General features: G+C 37.9%; 1 protein-coding gene across 1 annotated transcript in view; it reads left to right on the forward strand.

Annotated features, from left to right (window-relative positions):
* The window catches only part of LOC102915145 (killer cell immunoglobulin-like receptor 3DL1), a 47,840-nt gene extending 24,224 nt beyond the window's left edge, over positions 1–23,616 (forward strand). Inside the window, exons 5-10 of the mRNA XM_076572342.1 lie at positions 16,737–17,021; positions 18,169–18,474; positions 20,152–20,445; positions 22,587–22,712; positions 23,267–23,289; positions 23,392–23,616. Of these exons, the coding sequence (XP_076428457.1) occupies positions 16,737–17,021; positions 18,169–18,474; positions 20,152–20,445; positions 22,587–22,712; positions 23,267–23,289; positions 23,392–23,538 (1,181 nt within the window). The 3' untranslated portion in view covers positions 23,539–23,616. The remainder of the gene's footprint in view (positions 1–16,736; positions 17,022–18,168; positions 18,475–20,151; positions 20,446–22,586; positions 22,713–23,266; positions 23,290–23,391) is intronic.
* The last annotated feature ends 434 nt before the right edge of the window (positions 23,617–24,050 follow it).

Below are 24,050 nucleotides of genomic sequence, written 5' to 3' on the forward strand. Positions count from 1 at the left end.
CAAAACTTAAGTCCAAGTGGATCAAGGACCTTAACATAAATCCAGCTACTCTGAACCTGCTAAAAGAAAAAGTAGGAAGTAGTCTTGAATGCATTGGCATAGGAGATCACTTCCTAAATATAACACCAATAGCACAGACACTGAGAGAAACAATCAATCAATGGGACCTCTTGAAACTGAGATGCTTTTGTAGAGCAAAAGTTACAGTCAACAAGGCAAAGCGACAGCCTAGAGAATGGGAAAAGATCTTCACCAACCCCACATCTGATAGAGGACTGATATCCAGAATATATAAGGAACTCAAGAAATTAGACATCAAAACGACCAACTGTCCAAATGAGAAATGGGTTGTAGAACTAAACAGAGAATTCTCAACAGAGGAAACTCAAATGGCTGAAAGACATTTAAGAAATTGCTCAACATCCCTAATCATCAGGGAAATGCAAAGCAAAACAACTCTGAGATACCACCTTTTGCCTGTCAGAATGGCAAAGATAAAAATCACTGAAGACACTTTATGCTGGAGACGAAGTGGAACTAGGGGGACTCTCCTCCACTGCTGGTGGAAATGCAAGCTTGTACAACCACTTTGGAAATCAATATGGCGCTTTCTTAGAAATTTGGGAATCAATCTCCCCCAAGATCCTGCTATACCACTCTTGGGCATATACCCAAGAAATCCTCAATCATACCACAAGAGCACTTGCTCTGCTATGTTCATATCAGCATTGTTTGTAATAGCCAAAACCTGGAAACAACCTAGATGCCCTTCAACTGAAGAATGGATAAATAAATTGTGGCACATATACACAATGGAATACTACTCAGCAGAGAAAAACAATGACATCATGAGGTTTGCAGGCAAATGGATGGATCTAAAAAAAATCATCCTGAGTGAGGTAACCCAGACTCAGAAAGACAAATATGGTATGTACTCACTCATAGGAGGATACTAGATGTGGAACAAGGATGACTGGACTGCTACTCACATCACCAGTGAGGCTACCTGGAAAACAGGACCCAAAGAAAGACATGAGGATCACCCAATAATGGAGAAATGGCTGAGATCTACATGAACAACCTGGACATGAGTGGGAACAATGAAGGGCAAAGGGTGAGGGAAAGAGAGCAGGAGATCCCAGCTGGATAAAGAACATAGAGGGAGAACAAGGAATAGGAGACCGTGGTAAATCAAGACCACATGAGAAAAGGAAGAAACAAAGTGCTAAAAAGGCCTAGGGAAGGCTGCTATGTGTTTTCTATCACAAAAATACTTTAGTGGTCATTGGACTATTAACCATCTCTGTTCCTGTTTTTTGGAGCATGAGGGAGTACTTGACTGTGCAGATAATGTAAAGGATTCAAAGACTATTAAGCATCTGCAGTCCTCATTTTGGGAGCTTCATATGGCCTGGCCTTTCAGAGAAAACAGTTTATACAGACTATTAGCTACTTCTAGGCCAGCTTATAGGTAATTCATAGATTCTGCCCCTTCAGACAATAGAGACACCAGGCTATTGATCACTTTTAATTACCAGCTCTCTAGGAAAAAATCAGGATATACATCTGTTTTTTGAAAAGACAACCATGGATGGTTGACATTCCTGGCTTCACTAGTTGGAACTGGGCACAAATATTTTGTTTTCCTAACATGTATACATAATGAAAAAATTAAATAGAAATGTTTTAGAAAACTGGCATCAACTGGAAATCATAGTTTATCCTAATGAGCAAGTTTCAGAAAGATAAACTACCATATGGTGATATTTTATTTGTACTGAAATGTGATTTTAATTATATGTTAATAAATAAAGTTGCCCTGGGGTCAGAGCTATTAGAGCCATAGCAAGAGCATGGTGGTTAGAAGAGCTAGGTAGATTTCTGTGTGTTCAGGGATACAGCCAGTATTGGAAACATACGCGTTTAAGACCTGGAGGGCGGTACTTACAGGCAGTGATGAGGCAGTCATGTGGTTGGGTTTACAACCAATGAGAAGGCAGAACAGAAAGACTATTTAAACACAGAAAAACAGGAAGTAGCTCTATCTTGGGGAAGCTAGGAGCACTGCAGGAGGTAAGATTTTATCTCTGAGCTCTGACCTCTCGGCTTTCTCTTTTACGTTGGCTCTGTGTTTCTTATTTTAAAAAGATGATTGGTTACATCTACATCTGGCGCCCAACGTGACAAGAATCCATTAAAAACTGCTTGGGGCCAGCTCCCTAGCTGGAGCAGCTGGCTCCCTAGCCCGAGCAGCCGGCTCCCTAGCCAGAGCAGCTGGCTCCCTAGCCCCGGCCCTGATCTGCTTGTCCTCAGGCCGGACTGTGAGCTGCTTGTTTAAAGCCAGTGCTACAAACAACTCAGGCCTGCCCTGCCAAACAGGGCCCCTGCCTGTCAAACCAAGCCTTGACTCGGCTCAAGAGGGAACAAGTGGCTGGATTTAAGCATTAGCTGGCTATGCTTTCACTTTCACTTTTGCTTTCACTCCAGTCTCAAAGACTACTTGAATAAGGACTTGAGATAAACCCTGAACTTTGGTATTATACACAGACTGGATAATAATGAAGGATATAGTTACCTTTCCTAGAATTTGACAATTAGCCTAAATTTTTTCTTTCAGGATAAAGATAACTTCACCCATACCCAGCAGGAAGCAATTTTAAGAATGACGCCCATATTCCCAAAGAGGTGGTGTGGGGCGGGTGGTTTTTTTTGGTCTTTTTAATGGGTTTTGGGTCTGGGATAATTTTCATTATTTAGGGGGGTAGGTTACAAGTTGTTGTCAAGGGTTAGGAAAAAGGCTAAGCAAAGTAGATTAGATTTAAGGTTCTTGTTTTTTTAAAAAAAAAGAAAGAAAGAAAAGAAAAGAAAAAGACAATTACTAGTTGTAAATACTTTACATTATTACCAACTATTAGGATATAAAGAAATGAAAGTTAGTAGTTAGACATTACCATAGAGCTTGTAGTCATATTAGATAATGTTTTAAAAATCGAGCAGAGATGTTTTAGACAGGTCATCTTCAAACCCTTCAGAGATCTACCGAATATGGCATTTAAAATGTTTTAATAACTTAGAAAATTTTTCTTTTTTGAGACATGTCGGCTCCTGGCAGTACCAATCTACTTTAGAGAAAATATGGGCATTGAAGAAACTGCATATGGAGTCAACTTTCATTGTGGCAAAAGTTAGCCACTGGACAACAAAGTATCCTCGAATCAACAGGACAAAATGGACAGACAGAACACGAAACAAAGGACTACCGATTCCTGCCAAAACAAATGTGGTTATGGCTTTATCAAAAGGCATCTTCTGAGGCCAGGACAATATGGCACCATCCCTGAAGTGGCCTTCACAATCCGGAAAAGGTACAGTGCCCTTTTCTTCAAAGGCAGCTGAACAGGCAGTGGGCTGATGGCTTCTGTTGTGCAATGGAACAACAATTGAAAGCTCACGCCTCTCGATAGTAGACTGGCATTTAATAGAGGGATGTGGAGAAGAAGGGGATGCTGAGATGAAGCCATATATACACAGCCAAGAAGAATGGACAGCTGAATTCAAAAAACCATCAACAATTTCCAGAATTTAAAATCCTGAATCATGACATGACATTAGTGGAATTCAGGTGTTTCTGGTACATGGACTGCTCTCACCCAATGTGAGGTTGAACTGTTGACCTTGTGTACAACCTACTTCACAAATGAGTCTGTCAGATACGATAAGCCTATAGGCTGAAGATTATGCCCCAAAACTGCGAAGAAACCTCACATGACTGCCCAGGCAGCTGGCTGTTTCTGTCAACTCACAAAATTTTTGGAAGTTGCTTTTGTGCACTTCCTGTTTTTATTTTTGTTAGCTAATATTATTTCCTTCTTGGGTCTCTGAGGGAGTTGAAGTTTAGTTAGTTATAGTTGAAGATTAATTAGGATAGAAAGTGAATTAGATACATTTTGGACTTACTAAAATAAGATAGATAAGGGAATTATTTTCTCTGATTTGTTAAATACAAATGGACTAGACATCGTTTAGGTATTTGTTACTTGTATATATTGTATATAGTTATTGTACTTTTGTATATAGTTTTTCTTTTGTTAGTTATAACCTTTTGCCTATTTTCTTTTTATTAAAATAGAAAAGGGGAAATATGGTGATATTTTATTTGTACTGAAATGTGATTTTAATTTTATGTTAATAAATAAAGTTGCCCTGGGGTCAGAGCTATTAGAGCCATAGCAAGAGCATGGTGGTTAGAAGAGCTAGGTAGATTTCTGTGTGTTCAGGGATACAGCCAGTATTGGAGACATACGCATTTAAGATCTGGAGGGCAGTATTTACAGGCAGTGATGAGGCTGTCATGTGGTTGGGTTTACAACCAATGACAAAGCAGAACAGAAAGACTATTTAAACACAGAAAAACAGGAAGTAGCTCTCTCTGGGAAGCTAGGAGCACTGCAGGAGGTAAGATTTTATCTCTGAGCTCTGACCTCTCGGCTTTCTCTTTTACATTGGCTCTGTGTTTCTTATTTTAAAAAGACGATTGGTTACATCTACACTACCACATATTTCATTATGTTGAATTAAATTAAGAATTATGTTTCTATATTTTTAATTTTATTATTTTTTGTTAGCAACAAAATATAGCATTTATGCCATATATGTATATATATATGTATATATATGTGTGTGTGTGTGTGTATATATATATATATACATACATATATATATATATATATATATATATATATATATATATATATATATAGAGAGAGAGAGAGAGAGAGAGAGAGAGAGAAGAGGAGAATAAAAATTAAGGATGGTGGGAGAGAAGTGCATGTAACAGGAAAGCAGAAGAGATACCAAGCTAGAAGTAAAAAGGAAACCAGCAGGAGCAGTGGGTGTGATCTAAAGTCTTTCAAGAACAAATTCAGGCATTTCTCGGACACATCAGCCCGAGAGTCCTAAAACACTATATAGAGACAAATGGCCATCTTGGAACATCTACAGCAAACCCATCCAAGCTTCAGGGATCATCACAAAAGAAGGCTTTGAAGAGCGCATAAGAACTAGAAGATGGGAAGAAGTACAGTGAGAGGCTGGTCTCTGAACATGACAAGGCTGTTATACAAATGAAAGCACCACAGCTGTAAAACTACCTAGTGGATCAACAGACATGAATGTGCAACTGTATCCATGGTGTGCTGATGACTAACAGTCCTTCATAAATATTCTCAAGAAAGGTGTCCTCTTGTTTCTAAATGTTTTAGGCAATTGTAAATGGCAATATTATCTTGATATATCTACTTGTATGAATTTTAATTTAAAATGTCAACTTGCCAGAAACAAGAATCATTTCAAGAATCTAAGAGTTGTAGAAATCACAGAGAGTTTGCATATGGGCTTGTCTGGAGGGAAATATTCTGGTTCAGTATTATTGGTGTGAAGAGACCTACCCAATATTTAGTGAGTGGCATAATTTCCTTAGGAGGAAGTCCTTAAACCTTTAAGAATGAAGTACACAAGTTAAGTATAAGCATATATTCCTTGATCTGATTTTTATTTGTAGATACAATTTGACCACTGTCTCCTCAGTGACAGTAATTTTGATTCATCCACAATGATGAAATTGCAAGTGAAACAAAACTTTGCTCCTTCAAAAATAAAAATAAAGATAAAAATGGTTACAGGCAAGTATGGTAGTGAACACCTATATTCCCAGATTTGGGCAGGATGGAGGAGAATTAACTCAAGTTTGAGACCAGTCTTGGCTTCATGACTGAATTCTGGTAAAACCTGGACTGCACAATATAGGCTGCCAGGAAAAATATAAAAATAAATTTAAGATGGAAAGAGGGACAGGAATTTGAGCAAACTTAGACATTTATAGGGAAACCCTCCTTTCATGTTGGAAATATAAACAAAAGGATTCTTTCTTTCTTCTGCAACTCTTCACAAGGCTAAGTATTTCAAAAAAGAACTGCTTATTTTGCTATTTCAAAAAAGAACTGCTTATTTTGCATGTGAAGTAACAAATTTAGAAATGTGTGGTCAGTAACTGAGACCTCACACATCCTGTGGGTCCTACTACCTCTCAAGTACCTGTAGTTTTGAATGCACACAAACAGGAAGCTAACTGGACTGCAGCTATATCAGCATTTAAACACACAAAAAAACACCTTCCTGTGTCCCCAGTGAGTCCTTAATGAAAGCAGGTTATCAAGGATGACAAGGCTCCCACAAAAGCTAGACTGTCTCTTAACAGGAAGACTAACTTATTTTAGTGGCAGGCAAAGATAGTCTAACCTCCTAAGCATTCTGCTAATGTGACTGAAACTGTTTCTGGAGTTGTGGGGCTTGGCTGCCTCTCTTCAACCCATGACATTCTGTCTGGGTTTCAGGGTGAATGAACGTTACTGAGAGGACAATGAGTGACTGAAAACTACATAGAAACCCTCAAGACTGTGCTTATTTGAAAAGAAAAGGTGCTGTGAATATACAGAAAGACAGGGGGAATTTCTTAGCCTGGTGTAAGAGCACACACTGATTAAATGATGTGTGAATATGTGCATGTGAGTTATGGTGCTTATAAGGGCAGAAGAGGACATTGATGGGATCCCCTGGAGCTGGAGTCTCAGGCAGTTGTGAGCCTCTTGTGTGGGCACTAGGAACAGAAGTTGGGTCCTCTGCAAGTTCAGAACACACTCTTAATGGATAAATGATTTCTCTAGCCCTGTACACTCAACATTCTTTACCAAAAACACCAGATATGTATTCTTATGTCGTGTTGTTTCACTTCATTGTTGAATGGTTGACTTAGAAATATCTAAGAATGTTTAATATGTATAATTTGACAAATGTTTTTGCATATTTTCAGACATTTTTATTTTACAAGGCTCTTTCCTGACTCTACAGCACTTGCTATTTACTTCAGTAGGACATATGTCATCTCGACAAGGAACCTAGAAAAGAAACATCAATATTCTCATAATAGAGAATATTCTTTCTAGAAGATTCTGTCAGGTGTGAGAGCTACATTTCCATGTATCTATAAGGAGAATATTTACATATTTAGAATGCACTTAGGGATTATACTCATTTTGAGTTTATTGCAATTGATAAGTATGAAGCTATTTGCATTCTTCTACATGCAGCCATACAGTTTGATCAAACCATTTGTTGAAGATACTGTCTTGTTTTCGAGTGAATGTTTTGGGTTTCTTTAGCAAAGATCAGATACACATAGATGTTTAGAATTCTGTCTGGGCCTTCAAATTGATTCCGTTGATGAACCTGTCTGTCTTTGCACCAATACTGTGGTGTGTTTATTCACATAGGTCTATAGTATGACTTGAAGTTAGGAGTGGTGAGACCTCCAGCATTTGTTTGAGTTTTCATGATAGTTTAACTATCCTGTTAGTTTCTCTGTGTGTTTACATTAAAGCCAGAATTTGTCTTTTTAAGATCTGTGTAGCATTGTATTGGAATTTTGATGTGATTGCATAGATGAGATTCTTTAGATTACTTTTGATAGGATGGCCATTTTTACTATGAAATTCCTACTGATACATGAGCAGGAGAGATTGTCCATCTTTTGATATTTTTTCAGCTTTTTAAAACAAATTTCAAATACAGCAAAACCTTACATGCTTTGTTTGTTTGATTTTTAAAAAGTGGAATTTTATTATTCTAAATACCAACATGATTAATTAAGAAATTGAATAACTATAACCTAAAACTTGAATAATAGCAGTATAATCATTTTGACTGACACATTAGGACTATTCTTACAATATGAAAAATAATTATGGGACATGTTGTATAGAATGCCAGAGGAAACACTGAGTCGTGAATTAAAAAGGCAAAGAACACATCAAAAATTTGAGAAAAATAATCAGATTGAACATTTTGAATAAAGGGACTGGGTTCAAGATGCAATTCATTTGTAGTCAGGGTCCATGCCTTTGCTGAAAAGCTAAAGTCTGAACAAATTCCAAGAAGTTATGATCCTCAAAGTCAATGGCAAAAGAGATTTTTTTAACCTACTATGAGAACATACACATTTAATCGAAGCACTTGGGAGGCAGATGCTGGTAGGGCTTTTAATTCAAAGCCAACGTAGCTTGGTCTACAAAGTGCTTTCCAGTATAGCCAGGACGACAGAAAAACCCTGACACACACACACACACACACACACACACACACACACACACCATAAATGAGGCAGTGAGAGCGGATGTTTCTGTTGGTAAGTTTTCCGTGCTGTGGTCAGGTAGACACCTCCAGCCTCTCACATCCTATAAGTTTTATTCTGGTTCTGCCTCTTGTCAGCCAAAGCAGCACCATGCTGTCTGTGCTCCTAAACCTGATCTGTACTGGTGAGTCCTGCTGGGAATAGATGGTGTGCAATAACTGGGTGGAAATATCATTCTGGTAGGCTGAATCTGCCTGCAGCAGAAACACTGGCATCCATGGTTTATATTAATGCATGAGTTCATCTTAACTAAGTAAGTTCTGATTCTAATGTACAGAGGACCAACAGTACAGGGATGTCAGATGGCCAGGCTACTGAAAAGAGAAAGATGAGTTCATCATGAGTTTTTCTTTCCAGGTCTCTTACTAATCCTGAGGACATTGGCACAAGCAGGTGAGTCCATCCTTAAATATTGAGATATTATCCATTGCAATAGATAAGTTTCATTCTAACAGAAGAGCAGGCATCACAGGGTGTTGGCTGTTGGCTTCTGTGAGTGACTTGTTGGTGAGCCTTCTGATTTTTGAAATTAGGACTCTGAAAACCTGCCACTCAGTTCTTTCATACATTGTCCCAGATACAGCTCTTGCCTGAGTCAGGAACCAACACATATTGGATAAATTTTTAATTTCTGGTTTCTCAACACAGGGTTTTTCTTTGTTGCCATGACTATCCTAGAATTTACTTGGTAGACCAGGCTACCCATGAACTCAGATATTCACCTCTGCCTCTCAAGTGGTGCAAATAAAACACCGGGAAACCTATGACATGCATTTATTTCAGCATAAGGGATTCCACAGATTTCCCTGAGCTTACTGTGAAAAACTCTGTCTGCTATAAGTTTTCTGATATAATTTTTATATACTTCATCTCTTAAGGAGAGTGCTATTGACATTTATAGGCAGAGTTTTTCCTTTTTCCACTCAGCTGGTCATCCTGGTCTCCTGTGTCCTGTAGGTGTTTTCTCAGAAGTCTGACATTAGCTGTACTGGAAGTCAGCCCTGTTCTTTTCCTCTTTTGTCAATCTGATGTCAGGATCTCTCATGACAATTATATGCTCAGTGATCTTGATCATTGGATTTGAATTTGTTTCATGTCATTTGACCATCTTTTGTCTGACCATTTTCAGTTTTCTTCATGTCTCAAGAGTGTTGTACAGTAACTTTTCTAAATAAGTTTTTCTCTCCTTTTTTCTAAGCTTTGTTTTTCTGTGTTTTTGTAAATATTAAACAATTTCTTTGTGAATTTCAAATTATATATTTAATAATATTCATCCTGCACCTAAAACCTCATTCTACATTCCACCTCCATCCTCCCAAGGAAAACTCAATGTTCCTTTACACTTTCTTGAATTTTTATGACTTACAATTTGGAATTTGGATGGTTTCAATTTATTTTCTTTGTCTTTTCATTCAGGTTTTGTATTGACATGACATATCATGTAATGCATGCTCTAAGCTCACTCAGACTCCCATATTATAATCAAGTAAACTGTTGGAATGTTCTCTTAACTTTTTAATTTTTACATTTCTTTGGTGAATGTGAGTGTGTGTGTGTGTGTGTGTGTGTGTGTGTGTGTGTGTGTGTGTACATGCACCATGACACAAGTGTGTAGTTAGAGAAAAACCTGCTGGAATCAAATTTCTCTTTTAACCATGTGCATCCTGGCAGTGGCTTTTGGAGAGTAAAACTTACCAGAAAGAGCCTTTGCCCACTTAGACATCAAGTGGGTGCATATGTTTTTCCAATTCAGTGGATGATTTTTTTGTCTGTGGGAGTGGTTTACAAAATGTTTATGCTGTTGGTGATTCATTTCAAAATTTCAAAACATTTTCTACCCAGAGTTTATTTTTTTCATAGTTAGATTGCATCTTTTTTTTATAAAAGATGTTTTTCATTATAAATTAAGTATATGGAGAATTTCATACATAACAGTTCTATGTACATCATTTCCAACACTTGGAATGTATCCAAAGAACTTGACATCCTATGGCATAAATGCTTGTTCAGTCATTATCTGTGCTGCTATATTTTCAATAGCCAGGACTAGGAAACAACCTGAATGTCCTTCAGCTGATGAATGGATAATAATATTTTAACACATGTACACTGTGGAATACTGTTCAAAGTTAAATATCAATGGAATTAGCATTGACATAGATAAATTAAGAAATGTTATACTGACCAAGGTAACCCAGACCCAGAAAAACAAATGGCATATTTTCTCTTTTGTCAGTAGCTGATAGCTCTAAAGCTTTATATGTGTTTTATTCTCTTAATAATTGACAGTGATTTTTTATTCTTCTCTCATATTTTATAACCCTACCACAGTTTCTCCTACTTCCACTTCTCCAGCACACACACACACACACACACACACACACACACACACACCTTCTCCAGATCTACCCCTCCTTCATTTCCCTTCAGAAAAGAGCAAAGCTCCCAAGGACATCAACAGAGAAAAGCACTAAAAGTAAGACTAATCCAGGTGATGGTGGCACATGCCTTTAATCCCAGTATTTGTGAGACAGTGGCAGGCATATCTCTGTAAATTCGAGGCTCGCCTGGGCTATAGAGTGAGTTCCAGGAAAGTCCCAAAGATACACAGAGAAACCCTGTCTTGAAAAAAAACAAAAAAAGTAACACTAAGCCTAGCACATATGCTTGTGTCAACACTGGACAAGGAAACCCAGTAGGAGGAACAGGGTCCCAAATGTAGATATAAAAATCACAGATAGGCCGGGCAGTGGTGGCGCACGCCTTTAATCCCAGCACTCGGGAGGCAGAGCCAGGTGGATCTCTGTGAGTTCGAGGCCAGCCTGGACTACCAAGTGAGTCCCAGGAAAGGCGCAAAGCTACACAGAGAAACCCTGTCTCGAAAAACCAAAAAAAAAAAAAAAATAAAAATAAAAATAAAAAAAAAAAAAAAAATCACAGATAGCATCAACTCCCAATTCTAGGAGTCCAAGAACAAACACTAAGCTACACATCCATAACACATATGCACAGTAACTATACAAGTTCCCTGATGGACTCTTCAGTCTCTGTAACTGCAGGCCAGGAGCCCATCCTACTTGAATGACTGACTCAAGCGCTGGTGATGCCTTTACCTCTTTGGCTCCTACAATCCTTCCTTTCTCTTGTTATTTGGGCTTCCTAGAGCACTGCCTAATGTTTGGGTGTGGATCACTGCATCTGACCCCATCTGCTGATATTTCTGGTTTGATGTTGAGGTCTTTGATCCACTTAGACTTTCACTTTTAAGGGTGATAGTTATCCAACCATTATTATTCTTCTGCATGTAGACATCCACTTAGACCATATGTTGAAGATGCTCTTTTTTCTGTTGTATATTTCTGTCTTTTTATCAATCAACCTCTCTAACCTCTTTTTTTTGCGGGGGGGGGGGTGTTTAAGACAGAGTTTCTCTGTAGATTTGGTACCAAATTGCATACATACAGAGAAATTGGACAACCTCGTGGTTTTCCTGATTTTAATGGAAATGCTTTGAGTTTCTCTCCATTTAATTTGATGTTGACTAAAGGCCTTCTGTATATTGCTTTTGTTATATTTATGTATGTTCCTTGTACCCCTAATATCCCTTCATCATGGAGAATTTTTAGATTAATTTCAAAGACTTTCAGCATTTTATAAGAAAATTATGTGGAATTTTTTCAGAAGTACATGGTAGATTACATTGACAGATTTTCATATGTTGAAACACCCATACATCTCTGTGGTGGAGCCTACTTGATCTTGTGGATGATCTTTTTGATGTGTTCTTGGATGCATTTTGTTAGTATTTAGAGGAATATTTTTGTATCAATGTTCATGAGGGAAATTGGCCTGTAATTATATTTTGTAATTATATTGAAACTTGTTATGGTTTGGGTATTGGGGTGACTATGTTTTCATAAAATGAGGCAATGTTACTTCTGTTTCTAAGAATAATTTAAGGAGTACTGGCATGAGCTCTTCTTAAGTCTGGAAGAATTCTACACTGGAATCTACTGACTCTGTATTTTTTCCTTGGGAAACTTTAATGGAGAACTTCTGTTTCCTTGGGGGTTATAGGGCTCTTTATATTGTTTATCTGACCATGCTTTTACTTAGGAAAATGGTAAACAATGAGAAAATTATTCAATTCTTTTAGGTTTTTCAGTTTTGTGGATTACAGGTGTTTAATGTGTGCCCTAGTGATGCCTTTGTTATCTTAGATGTCTGTTGTTATGTCCCACATTTCCTTTCTGATTTTGTTAATTTGTATATTCTCTCCCTGGCTTATAGTTAGTTTGGATTAGGTGGTGTAGGTGAAAGGTTTCCCCAGCCCTGCCCCACGGAACCCATAGCTGTTTTTTAAATAATCACTTAAACTCAGCCAATTTCTGTGAATCTTTTTGTTGCCATGTGCTCTGTGGCTTTACCTGTTTGCCGTTACATGCTGCTTCCCAGAATGCAGGCCGTCCTCTCCTGACCCAGCCTGCGTCTTCCCAGAATTCTCCTTCTCTGCTTATTCTGCTTATATTTCCAGCCTGGCTACTGGCCAATCAGCATTTATTTATCAACCAATAGGAGCAACACATATTCATAGCATACAGAACATCCCACAACAAGGTAGTATCCATTCTGTTGATTGTCTCAAAGAATGAACTCTTCATTTCATTGATTATTTGTATTATTTTCTTGGTTTCTCCATTGTTGATTTCAGCCCTCGGTTAGATTATTTCCTGCTGTCTTAGATGTGTTTGATTTTTTTTGTTCTAGATCTTTCAGATATGCTGTTAAGTTGCTAACATGAGATCTCTTCAATTTATATATGGAGGCACTTAAAGTTATGAACTTTTCTCGTAGCAATGTTCTCATTTTGCCCATTGGTTTGGGTACGTTGTGCATTCATTTTCATTGAACTGTGTAATGTTTTTCATTTCTTTCTTACCTTGATCTTAACCCAGTTATCATTCTGTATAGGGTTCTTAACTTTCTATGAGTTTGCAGGCTTTCTTTTGTTTCTGTTTCCCTGAATTCCAGCTTCAATCTGTAGTGGTCAGATATAATACAGTGATTATTTCAATTTTCTTGTATCTGTAGAAACTTGTTCTGTGAATTAGTATGTGGTCAATTTTTGAAAAAAAAATTCATGAGGTGCTGTGAAGAAGGTACATTCTTTAGCATTTGGGTGATATGTGATGTAGATAGCTATTATGTTCATTTGGGACATCATGTCTGTTAGCTCTAGTATTTCTCTGTTTAGTTTCCTCCAACAAGACCACAGCAACCCCAACAAGGCCACTCCTCCTAATAGCCCAGTCCATTTCAGGCCATTGCCTTTCAAGTCATCACAGAAGTCTCTTTTGTTACATGTTAGAATGGAAAAACCAACCTGCTTCTTATATCCATTTGCTTAGAAATTCTTTGACCAGTGCTTTATTCTGAGATAATGAGGTGATGTTTACATTCGATATTAGGGGTTTTTCTTGTATGCAACAGAAGAATGGGTCCTGTTTTCACACTATTCTTCTACTCTAGATCTTTTCATGGAGGAATTGTGTCCATTGGTATTGAAAAATATTAATGACCAATGATGGTTAATTCCTATTATTTTGGTGGTAGTAGGGGTAGTCTCTCTCTCTCTCTCTCTCTCTCTCTCTCTCTCTCTCTCTCTCTCTCTCTCTCTCTGTGTGTGTGTGTGTGTGTCTGTGTGTGTCTGTGTGTCTGTGTGTCTGTGTGTTAGCAAGTACGTGAACATATATGTTCTTTCATTATTTGCCTTTATAGTTTGAAATTGTTTATATTCTCTTTTTACATGGGTGTAGTTAGTGTTATTGGGATGCAAATGTCTTTCTAGTATTTCTGTAGGGCTGGATCTGGAGACAGATATTGTTCAAATTTCACTTTATCTTGGAAAATGTTGCTTTTCCCATATATGGTGATTTAAAGCTTTGCTGGATGGTAGGTCAAGAAGGGAAGCAGTATATTGAGTGTTGGGAAACTGAACCTATTGAGTTGGAGAGTTACATATGCTGGAGGGCAGTCTATCTGTTCTTATTGCTGATGGTGGCCTTCACCTGTTCTTCTGACTGCTCTGGCCTGTCCATGAGCAGCTTATATCTGCCCATGTTTTGTTGGTGGTTTCTTACACTTCTGTAACTTAACTAAAAACACTCTGGGAATTATTCATCATGGGGTTTATAGGTCTCCCTTTTTTGTGATAACTTCTTGAGTCTCACCATTGTTCTCTGTTATGTTTTACATCTCTGATTTCCATGCTTATGCTCTTACACTTGGATGCCTGTGCACTAATAATAATAAACTCCTCTGTCATTTAGAGGAGTTCACTGTTAGTAAGCAGACCTTTACTATTTAATATAACTGGTGATAGAAGTCAGGTCAATTTGTTGCAACCCTGGATTGACTGACTTTGGTGTCAGTTTCTATACTTGGGCTGGGTTCCTTCCTGTAATTTGAGATCAGCTGCTGCTGCTGGATGTACTTCCTGGTGCTTTAAGAGGCCGGGAAACACTCTGCAATAAAGAATATTCTCTGGCAAGGATCTATGATGGCTGCTGGGTGGCCAGTGTTGCAAGATGTCTACCAGACCTGACTGGTAGTATAGCTTGAAGTCTACATGGTCTTCACTACAAAGACCAGCTATTGTCTCATTCCTCAGGAATATCCACAAGGTGGATACAGATAAATGAACAAGATTCATGTGCTGGCCATTATGAGTCCAAATGCATTCTAAATACAAATAAACAAGTTGCTGTGCTATACTATACTACCAACATTTCCCATAAAATGAGACTTGAAATGACGGAGGAATTATACATTAGCCTCTAGCTTACACTTAGTGTAGAAAAAAGAGCAGTATAAACTCTGTGAATAACAATTTTTACACATGTACATACTTTTGCATTTCATCCCAATAACACTAACTTCTGTAAAATTTTTACAGAAGTACATACATTCAAAGGTACTTTATAAGGGGAAAAGTAGTTCAAAAGACTCTTTCCTCATCAATGTTATAAATCTTCTTAATTCTGTGCTCCTGGGGGCTACCTCTCCATCATCCATGAGTTTTGGAATATTCATGATATATTTATAATCTGAATATTGTTAGATTTCTAGAGTTGGTGAATCAAGAGCTGCCATTTTCTGCATCCTTGGTGGTATCAATTATGATCTATCATCTCAAACTCATTAACCTTTCCTGCTAAACTTCTGGTGTAATTTCTTTTTAAATTATAATGAGGAAATTTACTTCATGATTCCAAACTCAAAATTCTCAGCTAGAATATCATAACATGAAAGATATATCATAGATGATAGATAGATAGATAGATAGATAGATAGATAGATAGATAGATAGATAGATATAGATATAGATACAGATATATAGATATAGATATGTAGATATATTATGTTGGATAACACTTACAATCTTTGTCTTAGGGTTTCTATTGCTGTGTGAGGAGACACCATGACCATGGAAATTCTAATACATGGAGACATCTGACTGGGGCTGATGTACAGTTTAGAGATTTTGTCCATTTAAATCATGGTAGAAAACCTAGCAGTGTGTAGGCAGTCATGATGATGCTCGAGAAGGAGCAAAGATTTTATCATTTTGATCCACTGGCAACAGACTGAGACTGTGTTTCACACTGTTAATAGCTTGAGCATAAGAGACTACACAGTGTGCCTCCAGAGTGACACACTTCTGCCACCAAGGCCACACCTACTCCAATGAGGACATACCTCCTATTACTGACATTCCCTATGTGCTCTACATTAAAACAGATGAGTCTATGTGGACCATAACTATTCTAAAAACCACAGTCTCTCACACTCATCTCTTCAAAATGACCCTATTGTGTACAACACATACAAACCGACTCATGAAAGAAATCCATGGCAGAGCTGGAGAGATGGCTCAGAGGTTGAGACCACTCGCTACTCTTCCAGAGGTCCTGAGTTCAATTCCCAGCAACCACGTGGTGGCTCACAACCACCATCGAATCTATAATTCGATCTGGTGTCTTCTGAATACATAATAAATAAATTTTAAAAAAAAAGAAATCCATGGCAGACCAAACAGTGAATGCACCAAAGATTAACTCTGTGAAACCATGGATTTACTCTGTTACTGATAGCAGTGTGAATTAGGGGTTACTCACAGAAGCAAGGGTGGCTCAAACCTTACTTAAAGCACACCCCAATATGGGTGATGATCAGGAAGCCAAAACCCTGGAGCTCAGTGCACAACTTGCAGGCAGCCCAACAGGTCTTAGACATTAACACTCAGAGCTCAGCTGGTCCAGTGTCTTACTCTTTCTATAGAGCTGGGAAGGGCCACTGATGAATCTTGAATGTTTCACCTTTGCATGACAGAGAAAGTTTGTTTACTTTCTGAATCTCCTGAACATCTCAGCCTCTCACATGGATGCAAGGAACATCATTAATTTTTTTTTCTTTGTGCATTCCCCTGCAGGAAGTCATGACAAGCCTTCACTCTCTGCCTGGCCAAGCCATATTGTTCCTTTGGGACAGCGTGTGGAACTTCGATGTGACTCTCATAGTGTCTATTACACATTCAAGTTGTACAAAGAGCTTGGTAATCCTATCCCTCACATCCAGGGAAGACCATTCCAGAGGAAATTTGTCTTTGAACCTGTGACAACAGAACATGCAGGGACATACAGATGCTATGGTTTTAATGATCATTACCCTATTAAAATTTCAGCCAACAGTGACCCTGTGAAGATCATAATTTCAGGTTAGAGATGATGTTGTGAGTGCCTTTCATTTCCCCAAATCTCCCAACCCTGGAATTTTCAGAAACAGTCTTATTACGAGGTTTGGACTCATAAAGGAATATTAAACACAGACAAATATATAATATTCTGGGCATAATAAAATATACATCACACATTATTCTAGTCCCTAAGGCTTCCTGTGTGTTAAATGAGTCAAGGAAAATTGGGCTGGAGGGTGGAACTCAGATCTTAACCAGTTGATATCAGGATTCAAGGATATCCTGAATTATTTCAGGTGTGTAGAACTACAAGGGTTGATGTAACAAAAAAAGGAAAAATTCAGTTGTGGGCCAAAGATATCATCATGAGAGAGATACCCTGTTGCTAACTCTAAACATGGATGAAGGGTTCGAGTGCCAAGGAAAGCATGAGACTCTAGAAGCCAGAAGGCAAAAAAATGAATGCTTTCCTAGTGATTTCAGTAGTAACTATCCCTGAAGAGACCTGATTTATGCCATTGGGCTTTTCAGAATTCTGATCTCTACAGTACTTGTATTCTTTTTAAGAATCAAATTTGTTGTAATTTGCTATGTTAGCAACTAGAAAATAATATAGGAATTCAAGTAAAAAGCAAATTAAGTCACAAAAAAGGGATGCTCTGAGTGCAGTAAAATCAGGATGCTAATTCATCAATGTGTTGGAGGAAACAATGTTCATGATTCTGGATTAGGAATGCCTTATAGAGGATTGAACCACAGTGAGAGCTAGAAGTCTTTCCCTTATAACTATGTTCAATACTAATTCATTTATCCTGCCAAGGATTATACTTAATCAAAAGTTGCATAAAGAAGACACATAAAGCAGCCTGGTGTGAAGCTTGCCATGTTTCCTGCACTATCCAGTCTTAGAAAAAGACAATAGGGCCTATGGAAGTAAGATTCAAAAGACACATTGTCATCACAAGCCAGTGGGAAGATATTGTGCTAATCCTAGTGTCAAATAAATGGGAAATGGACCCAAAGATGGAGGAGTCTGTGTCCAGAGTAGAAGCAAACAAAAACAAGTAAACTGGAGCACTAACAGGGAGAACAGACCAATTGATGGGGAACCACGGGTCTTCAAGGACACAGAGATTTTGATCATTTCATACAATGTTTTTATTCTTAGGAATCTACAGGAAGCCTTTCCTCTTGGCCTTACAACCTCCCCTGGTGAATTTAGGAGAGAAGGTGACACTGGAGTGTCGATCAGAGATTATGTTTGACACCTTCATTTTGACTTCACATAAAAATGGAACAATCAAAGAATCTTTCAAGCTTTCTGCAGAACATTATCATGGGGTTTCCCAAGCCAACTTCTCAATAGGTCCTGTGACACCTGATGATGCTGGGACATACACATGCTATGGTTCTTACAATCACACACCATATGAGTGGTCTGAATCTGATGACCCCATTGACATAAAGATCACAGGTAAGAACATGTTACCTGCTCATCATCCTCTTTGTGATACAGAAAAATATTCTATACACTAAAAACTGTGCAAGGTCACCAGAAAAAGGAGTGTAAATAATTTATATAAAGGCAAGTGTTTTACTGGCATAGACAATGAAAAGAAATACACAAGAAAAGACCCTTGGTTATAACATAAAGCACAGGTACAGGGAAGTGCAAAGGAATCATAAGTAGATATAAACAGAAAATGACAATTAGGCAAGAATAATATGAACCAGAGGGTGTGAAATCTTTCTACTGACATTCAGAAAATTATTGACTTCTACCTCTATAAGAAGTCTACCAAAAGAGCAAGAAACATCATTTGTCTGACCTGAGTCTACTTAATTGGGCTGGTACTTAATGAGTCTTTAAGCCTTCACACAGGTGGAACCCAGGAAGGGCTGAAAATTAGTAAACATGAAATGTGTGCTAAGAGAAAATCTACACAAAGACAGAAGCCTGCATGGAAACTTTGATAGTAGAGATGGAAAAATTAGAGCAGATATTAAATATTTCAAGACAGAGCTTGTCAGACACATGATATGTCTGGCTCTCTTGGTAGAAGACTTATAAAGGCAGAAGCAAAAAACAAATTCTGAACTAAGTGCTTAGGAAGCAGATGACAGATCACACTTGAGCAGTACACACACTAAGAGGAACAAGAGAGGAAAGATCACCATGGTCAATGTTCATAAGAAATATAGAATTTTATGAAGTATTATGTACTTTGAAAAGAGAGATTAATTAACACAGATATGTAAACAGACACAAGAATGAAAAACAGAATGACATTAGATTCTAGATTTTTATTATACATAGGATGTCAAAGTTATAGGTCATGAAATTAGCAAGTGACCAAGAAGAAAAATTTAATAGAAAGGGGTGGGAAAGAAATGAAAGACATGTGACATGGAGGAGGAAATGAGGGGAATAAAGAGATCAGCAATGCTGTACAAGGGAGGGAAGAGGGAAGAAAATGAACAAAAGGAGCTGTATGAGGATTATATAATGAAGACTGTTACTCGGTATGCTAATTAAAACAAAATCATGAGTAACTCTACTTGAACCCATTTACTTGTAAAACAATTGGAAAAAAGTGAAAGTATAGAGAAGACCAATTAGAAAAATGAGTGTGATTAGTGGTAGTTGGGGGGAAGAAAGAATAATAGCATTAATATTGTTAATAGTATACATCTATAAATATATGTAACAATTTTTTAAAAACATTAAATGATATAAATACATTAAATGATATAATTCAATTTCAAAAATTAAGAAATATTTTCAAAACAAGCATAAAAATATATTATGCATGCATATGAATATTTCATTATGAAGGTTATTGCTAAATAAAATTAATTATGCTCATAAAAACAAACTTTAAAAGACGGATGGAATGAACCAATGCAAATAGAGGCAGAAAATATCATTTAGCAAAAATTGGCATAAAATATTTAAATACCATTGAGGTCATAGACTAAAGATGGTAACATAAAAATAGAATGAGAGAAAGAGAGGAGAGGAGAAATAGAGACATAGAGAGGGGGAGATGGTAAGAGGCAGAGAGAGATCAAAGAAATAGATGCAGGCAGAGGAAACACTGAGGAGTGAATGAACACTGGTAACTAATTATCTCTGCCTCTTTTCTATCAGGTTTATACAAGAAACCTTTTCTGTCAGCCCTGATGGGTCCTGTGGTGATGTCAGGAGAAAACATGACCTTGACCTGTTTCTCTGACCTTCAGTTTGACATGTTCCATTTGTCCAGGACAGGGGTACCCAAGCTACATGGGCTGCCTTCAGTGCAGAACCACAGTGGGACCTTCCAGGCCAGCTTCCATCTTGGTCCTGTGGTCCAGGCAGGAAACTATAGATGCTATGGCTCTTTCAGGAACTCTTCCCATCTGTGGTCAACCCCAAGTGACCCCTTGTACATTCTAGTCACAGGTAAGAGAAATTCATATATACCTCATATCTTGTGACTGATGAAATACTGAAGCCATGTCTCAGAATCCTCCAATTGATGATAGAGAGAAAATAGCATTGGGAGCTCCAAAGCACTGTTGTGAGTCCTAATGTCACGTGTATGGAATTAAACATATATATATATGTGTGTGTGTGTGTGTTACATTTATATATGTGTGTATACATATGTGATGTGTATATATGTACATGTATATATATATATATGTGTGTGTATGTGTATATATGACATGTGTACATATATGTGTGAATATGCATAGGTTTAGCCATATATGTAACAATAATTTTCAATGAAAAAGAGGCTATCAATTTAAGAGTGGTGTGGGAATATGAGAAAGCTTGGAGGAAGGGTTGCTGGGAGGAACTAGAGAGAGGAAAGGGAGGGGAAAGGGAAATAATTATATTTCAACTGAAAACTTTTTGTAAAAAAAAACATGGAATTTGGGACTTGAAAACAGAATACAAAATAACAGAGAGGGAGTCTCCTCAAAACTCCTTATATGACTTTGCATCCACACTGGGATGTATATATATAGAGGCAGATATATAAATGGGTCTGGCCAGACTCATTAGGGATGAGGTTCATATCAGTTTGGGCAGAGCAGAAATGGAGCAGCCCTCCTGAAGTCTTGCTCACATAGATCTTCCCACAGCAGTCCTATGAATCATCAAAACTTGAAATCAGATGAGAGAGCCAACACCCAGAAGCAATCCACTAAATGTCATCCTATAACTCTACAGGCTCACCACTAAGAGGTGGAGTGGGTGGTGGTCACTGTCCAAATTTAAAAAACTTTCCTTAAGGGGAAGGCAGACAGCCTCTGATGAACTTTCTCCCTCTCCTGTCCCCTTCTCTAGTTAACTCAACAAGAAACTGCACTTCTTGCACAGAAGCAGACTTCACAACCAGTGAGTAATTGATTCCTCTTCTCTATTGTGAAAACTTAGAGACCCAAAGCTTTTTGGCTTATTTTGTCTCCGCTCCTTCCTTACTCTGTCTTATCATCATCATCTCCCCTCTATGATTCTTGAACTCTTCAAAATTAGAAGTTGTTTAGGAACAGCATGGGAAATATATGGACTATTCATCTCTAATTTCTGTACCTGAGACCTTGGTGAGTGAAAAGAAGAGTAAGTTTTACTCCCTTTCCAGGTTCAATGAAGTGCTCATTCTAGCTCTGTTTTTCCTGGATAGGTGATGGGGCCTGAAGAAGGAAACAAGTTAGCAAAAGGGAAGATTTTATATAAAAATACTACTTCTGACAGATTAGACTTGACTTCACTTTTTTCCCCAAAGAGAATTAAATGTTTAGTTCAGAGTATTACAGAAGCAAAGCAGATCTAATGAACACTGATCTCAATCTCAGATTGAGCTACTGAACGCATGATTTGAACCAAGTGTCCTGCAGTTTTCTGCCACTTGCATAACACCAATATATTCCTGGATGTGTGGACCTGTGCTGGAGCATAGTCAATTTACTAGTAACAACACTCCTGAAACTGACACTCATTCTCCAACAGTCACCAATAGCCCATAGCCCCTTGACTAGGGATGGGACTTCATGTCCACCTCCACTCTCCATGATGGGATTTGATCATGCTTGAACTTGCACCATACTTAGGCATGCTATCTCAACCTCCTGTGAAGGTCATTTTTCACCTGCCCTCAGTGTACAGAAGACGGCTTTCTTATAGTTATCCATAGCTTCTTTTTGCAATCTCTTCCTCCATATCTTTAAAAATGATGCTAAACATTTGGAGAATGATTCGAGATGTAAACATCTCATTTAGTGCCATAATTCTATAGTCTCTTCATATCCACAACTTGCCCAGTTGTGGGTATCTGTATTAATCACCATCTAACCCAAATATAGATTCCTCTGACGAGAATTGAGAAATATAGTCATATCTGGGTATAATAATATTTAATTAGAAGTGCATTTAATAGTGTTTCCATTGAGCAGATATTATTAGTGGGTTCTCCATCAAGACTCTTGTCCTAAAGCAATATTTTATCAGTTATCTATTAATCGATAAATACTATGTAATCTGTCAAAATGAGGATACTGAGATATACCTCTTATTGGGTTCACATCTTCCTCCAGATAACCTCAGGAACCTGCATATTTTGATTGGACTCTCAGTTACCATGATCCTTGCCTTCCTCATCATCCTGCTTTATTCTTGGTGCTCTGCCAAAAAGAGTAAGTCTCTGGACCAAGCCAGTGAATGTCATCTGAGTAGTGTGAGAAAACAAGACCAGAGAAGTAGAGGTATGTTTTCTTAATTTATGGAAAATACTTTGACCAAGACAAGGAAACTAAGACAGAGCTTTCTAGAGAAAATCCACAGCCCCTGCTCATCCCCACAGTTTTCAGACTACTGAATAATTCCTCAATGCATCTTCACATCCAAAGCATGCACTAATATCAAGGAGAAGGTTTAACAAGAGAGAGAGAGACAGAGACAGACAGAGACAGACAGACAGACAGAGAGAGACAGAGACAGAGAGAGACAGATTGGGAGGCAGGGAGAGAAGGAGGAACAGAAGGAGGGAGGGAGGAAAGGAGGAAGAGGGCAGAGAGTATTTGCTGAAGAAAGAATTTCTAGGGTACAGCGTTGTAGAAAATCTAGTTCTAATTTGCAGTGGGTGAGCAAACTTGGGTTTTTCCATATCTCTCACTATTACCTTGCATTTGAAATGAGAGTGCAGAAGTACTTTATTACATAGGTTTGATTAATTCTGTCTTCTAAAATGCAGCCATCATGGATCAATGCTCTGAAGTGAGAGCAACACTGAACAGACAGGTAGGTCCTCCTGAGTCTTCTCTCTTCCATACAGTCTAATATACCTTTATTCTGTGTAAGATTATGTGTACACAATATCACTTAATGTTTACCTCTTTCTAGGACCCTGAAAGAGAGGAAGTGCAGGAGGTGACATACTTAACATTTGATCAGATGATCTTCAAACAAAAATTGACCATTCCCGATTCCCAGATTCCCAAGGAATTTTCCACAGATCCCAGTTTATACATGGAAGTCAGGAAATGTTAAGCTGAGATGAAAGATGTTCATCCCATGAGTTCTCAAAGAAAGTTCTGAGGAAGACCACAGCCCTTTCTCCAGTAAAGAACAATAGATGCAATGAAAAAAAGAGCTGGAATGTGAAGACAGAGGTCTCTAACTTAGGGACCATGCTTCATCATTGTAATATGATTCTGAAAGTGGCTTTCCTTTACTTACAAAGGTTATGGTCCTTGCAACCTACTCAACAGAAATCAAACTCTTTTCCTTAGTTCATGGGTCTCTATTTAATTTCTCTCTGGCAGACCTCTATAACCTGACTGGCTGTAAGTTCTTGATGTACTTGAAGCTGTAACCATGTTGAGTATCTCACAATTGCAGATCAACAAGAGGCTCATCTCTTTATTTGTGTATGTTACTAATATATAATCATGTTATACAACATAATGGGTTTCAAAACAATTTCATATATATCATATTCACACTCAGTAACCCAATCTTGTCTTCCTAACTCTGCTGTTAGAGTTATCATTCTGAAAGCC

The sequence above is a fragment of the Peromyscus maniculatus genome, chromosome 1 (assembly GCF_049852395.1).
Source record: "Peromyscus maniculatus bairdii isolate BWxNUB_F1_BW_parent chromosome 1, HU_Pman_BW_mat_3.1, whole genome shotgun sequence".
Classification (NCBI taxonomy): Eukaryota; Metazoa; Chordata; class Mammalia; order Rodentia; family Cricetidae; genus Peromyscus; species Peromyscus maniculatus.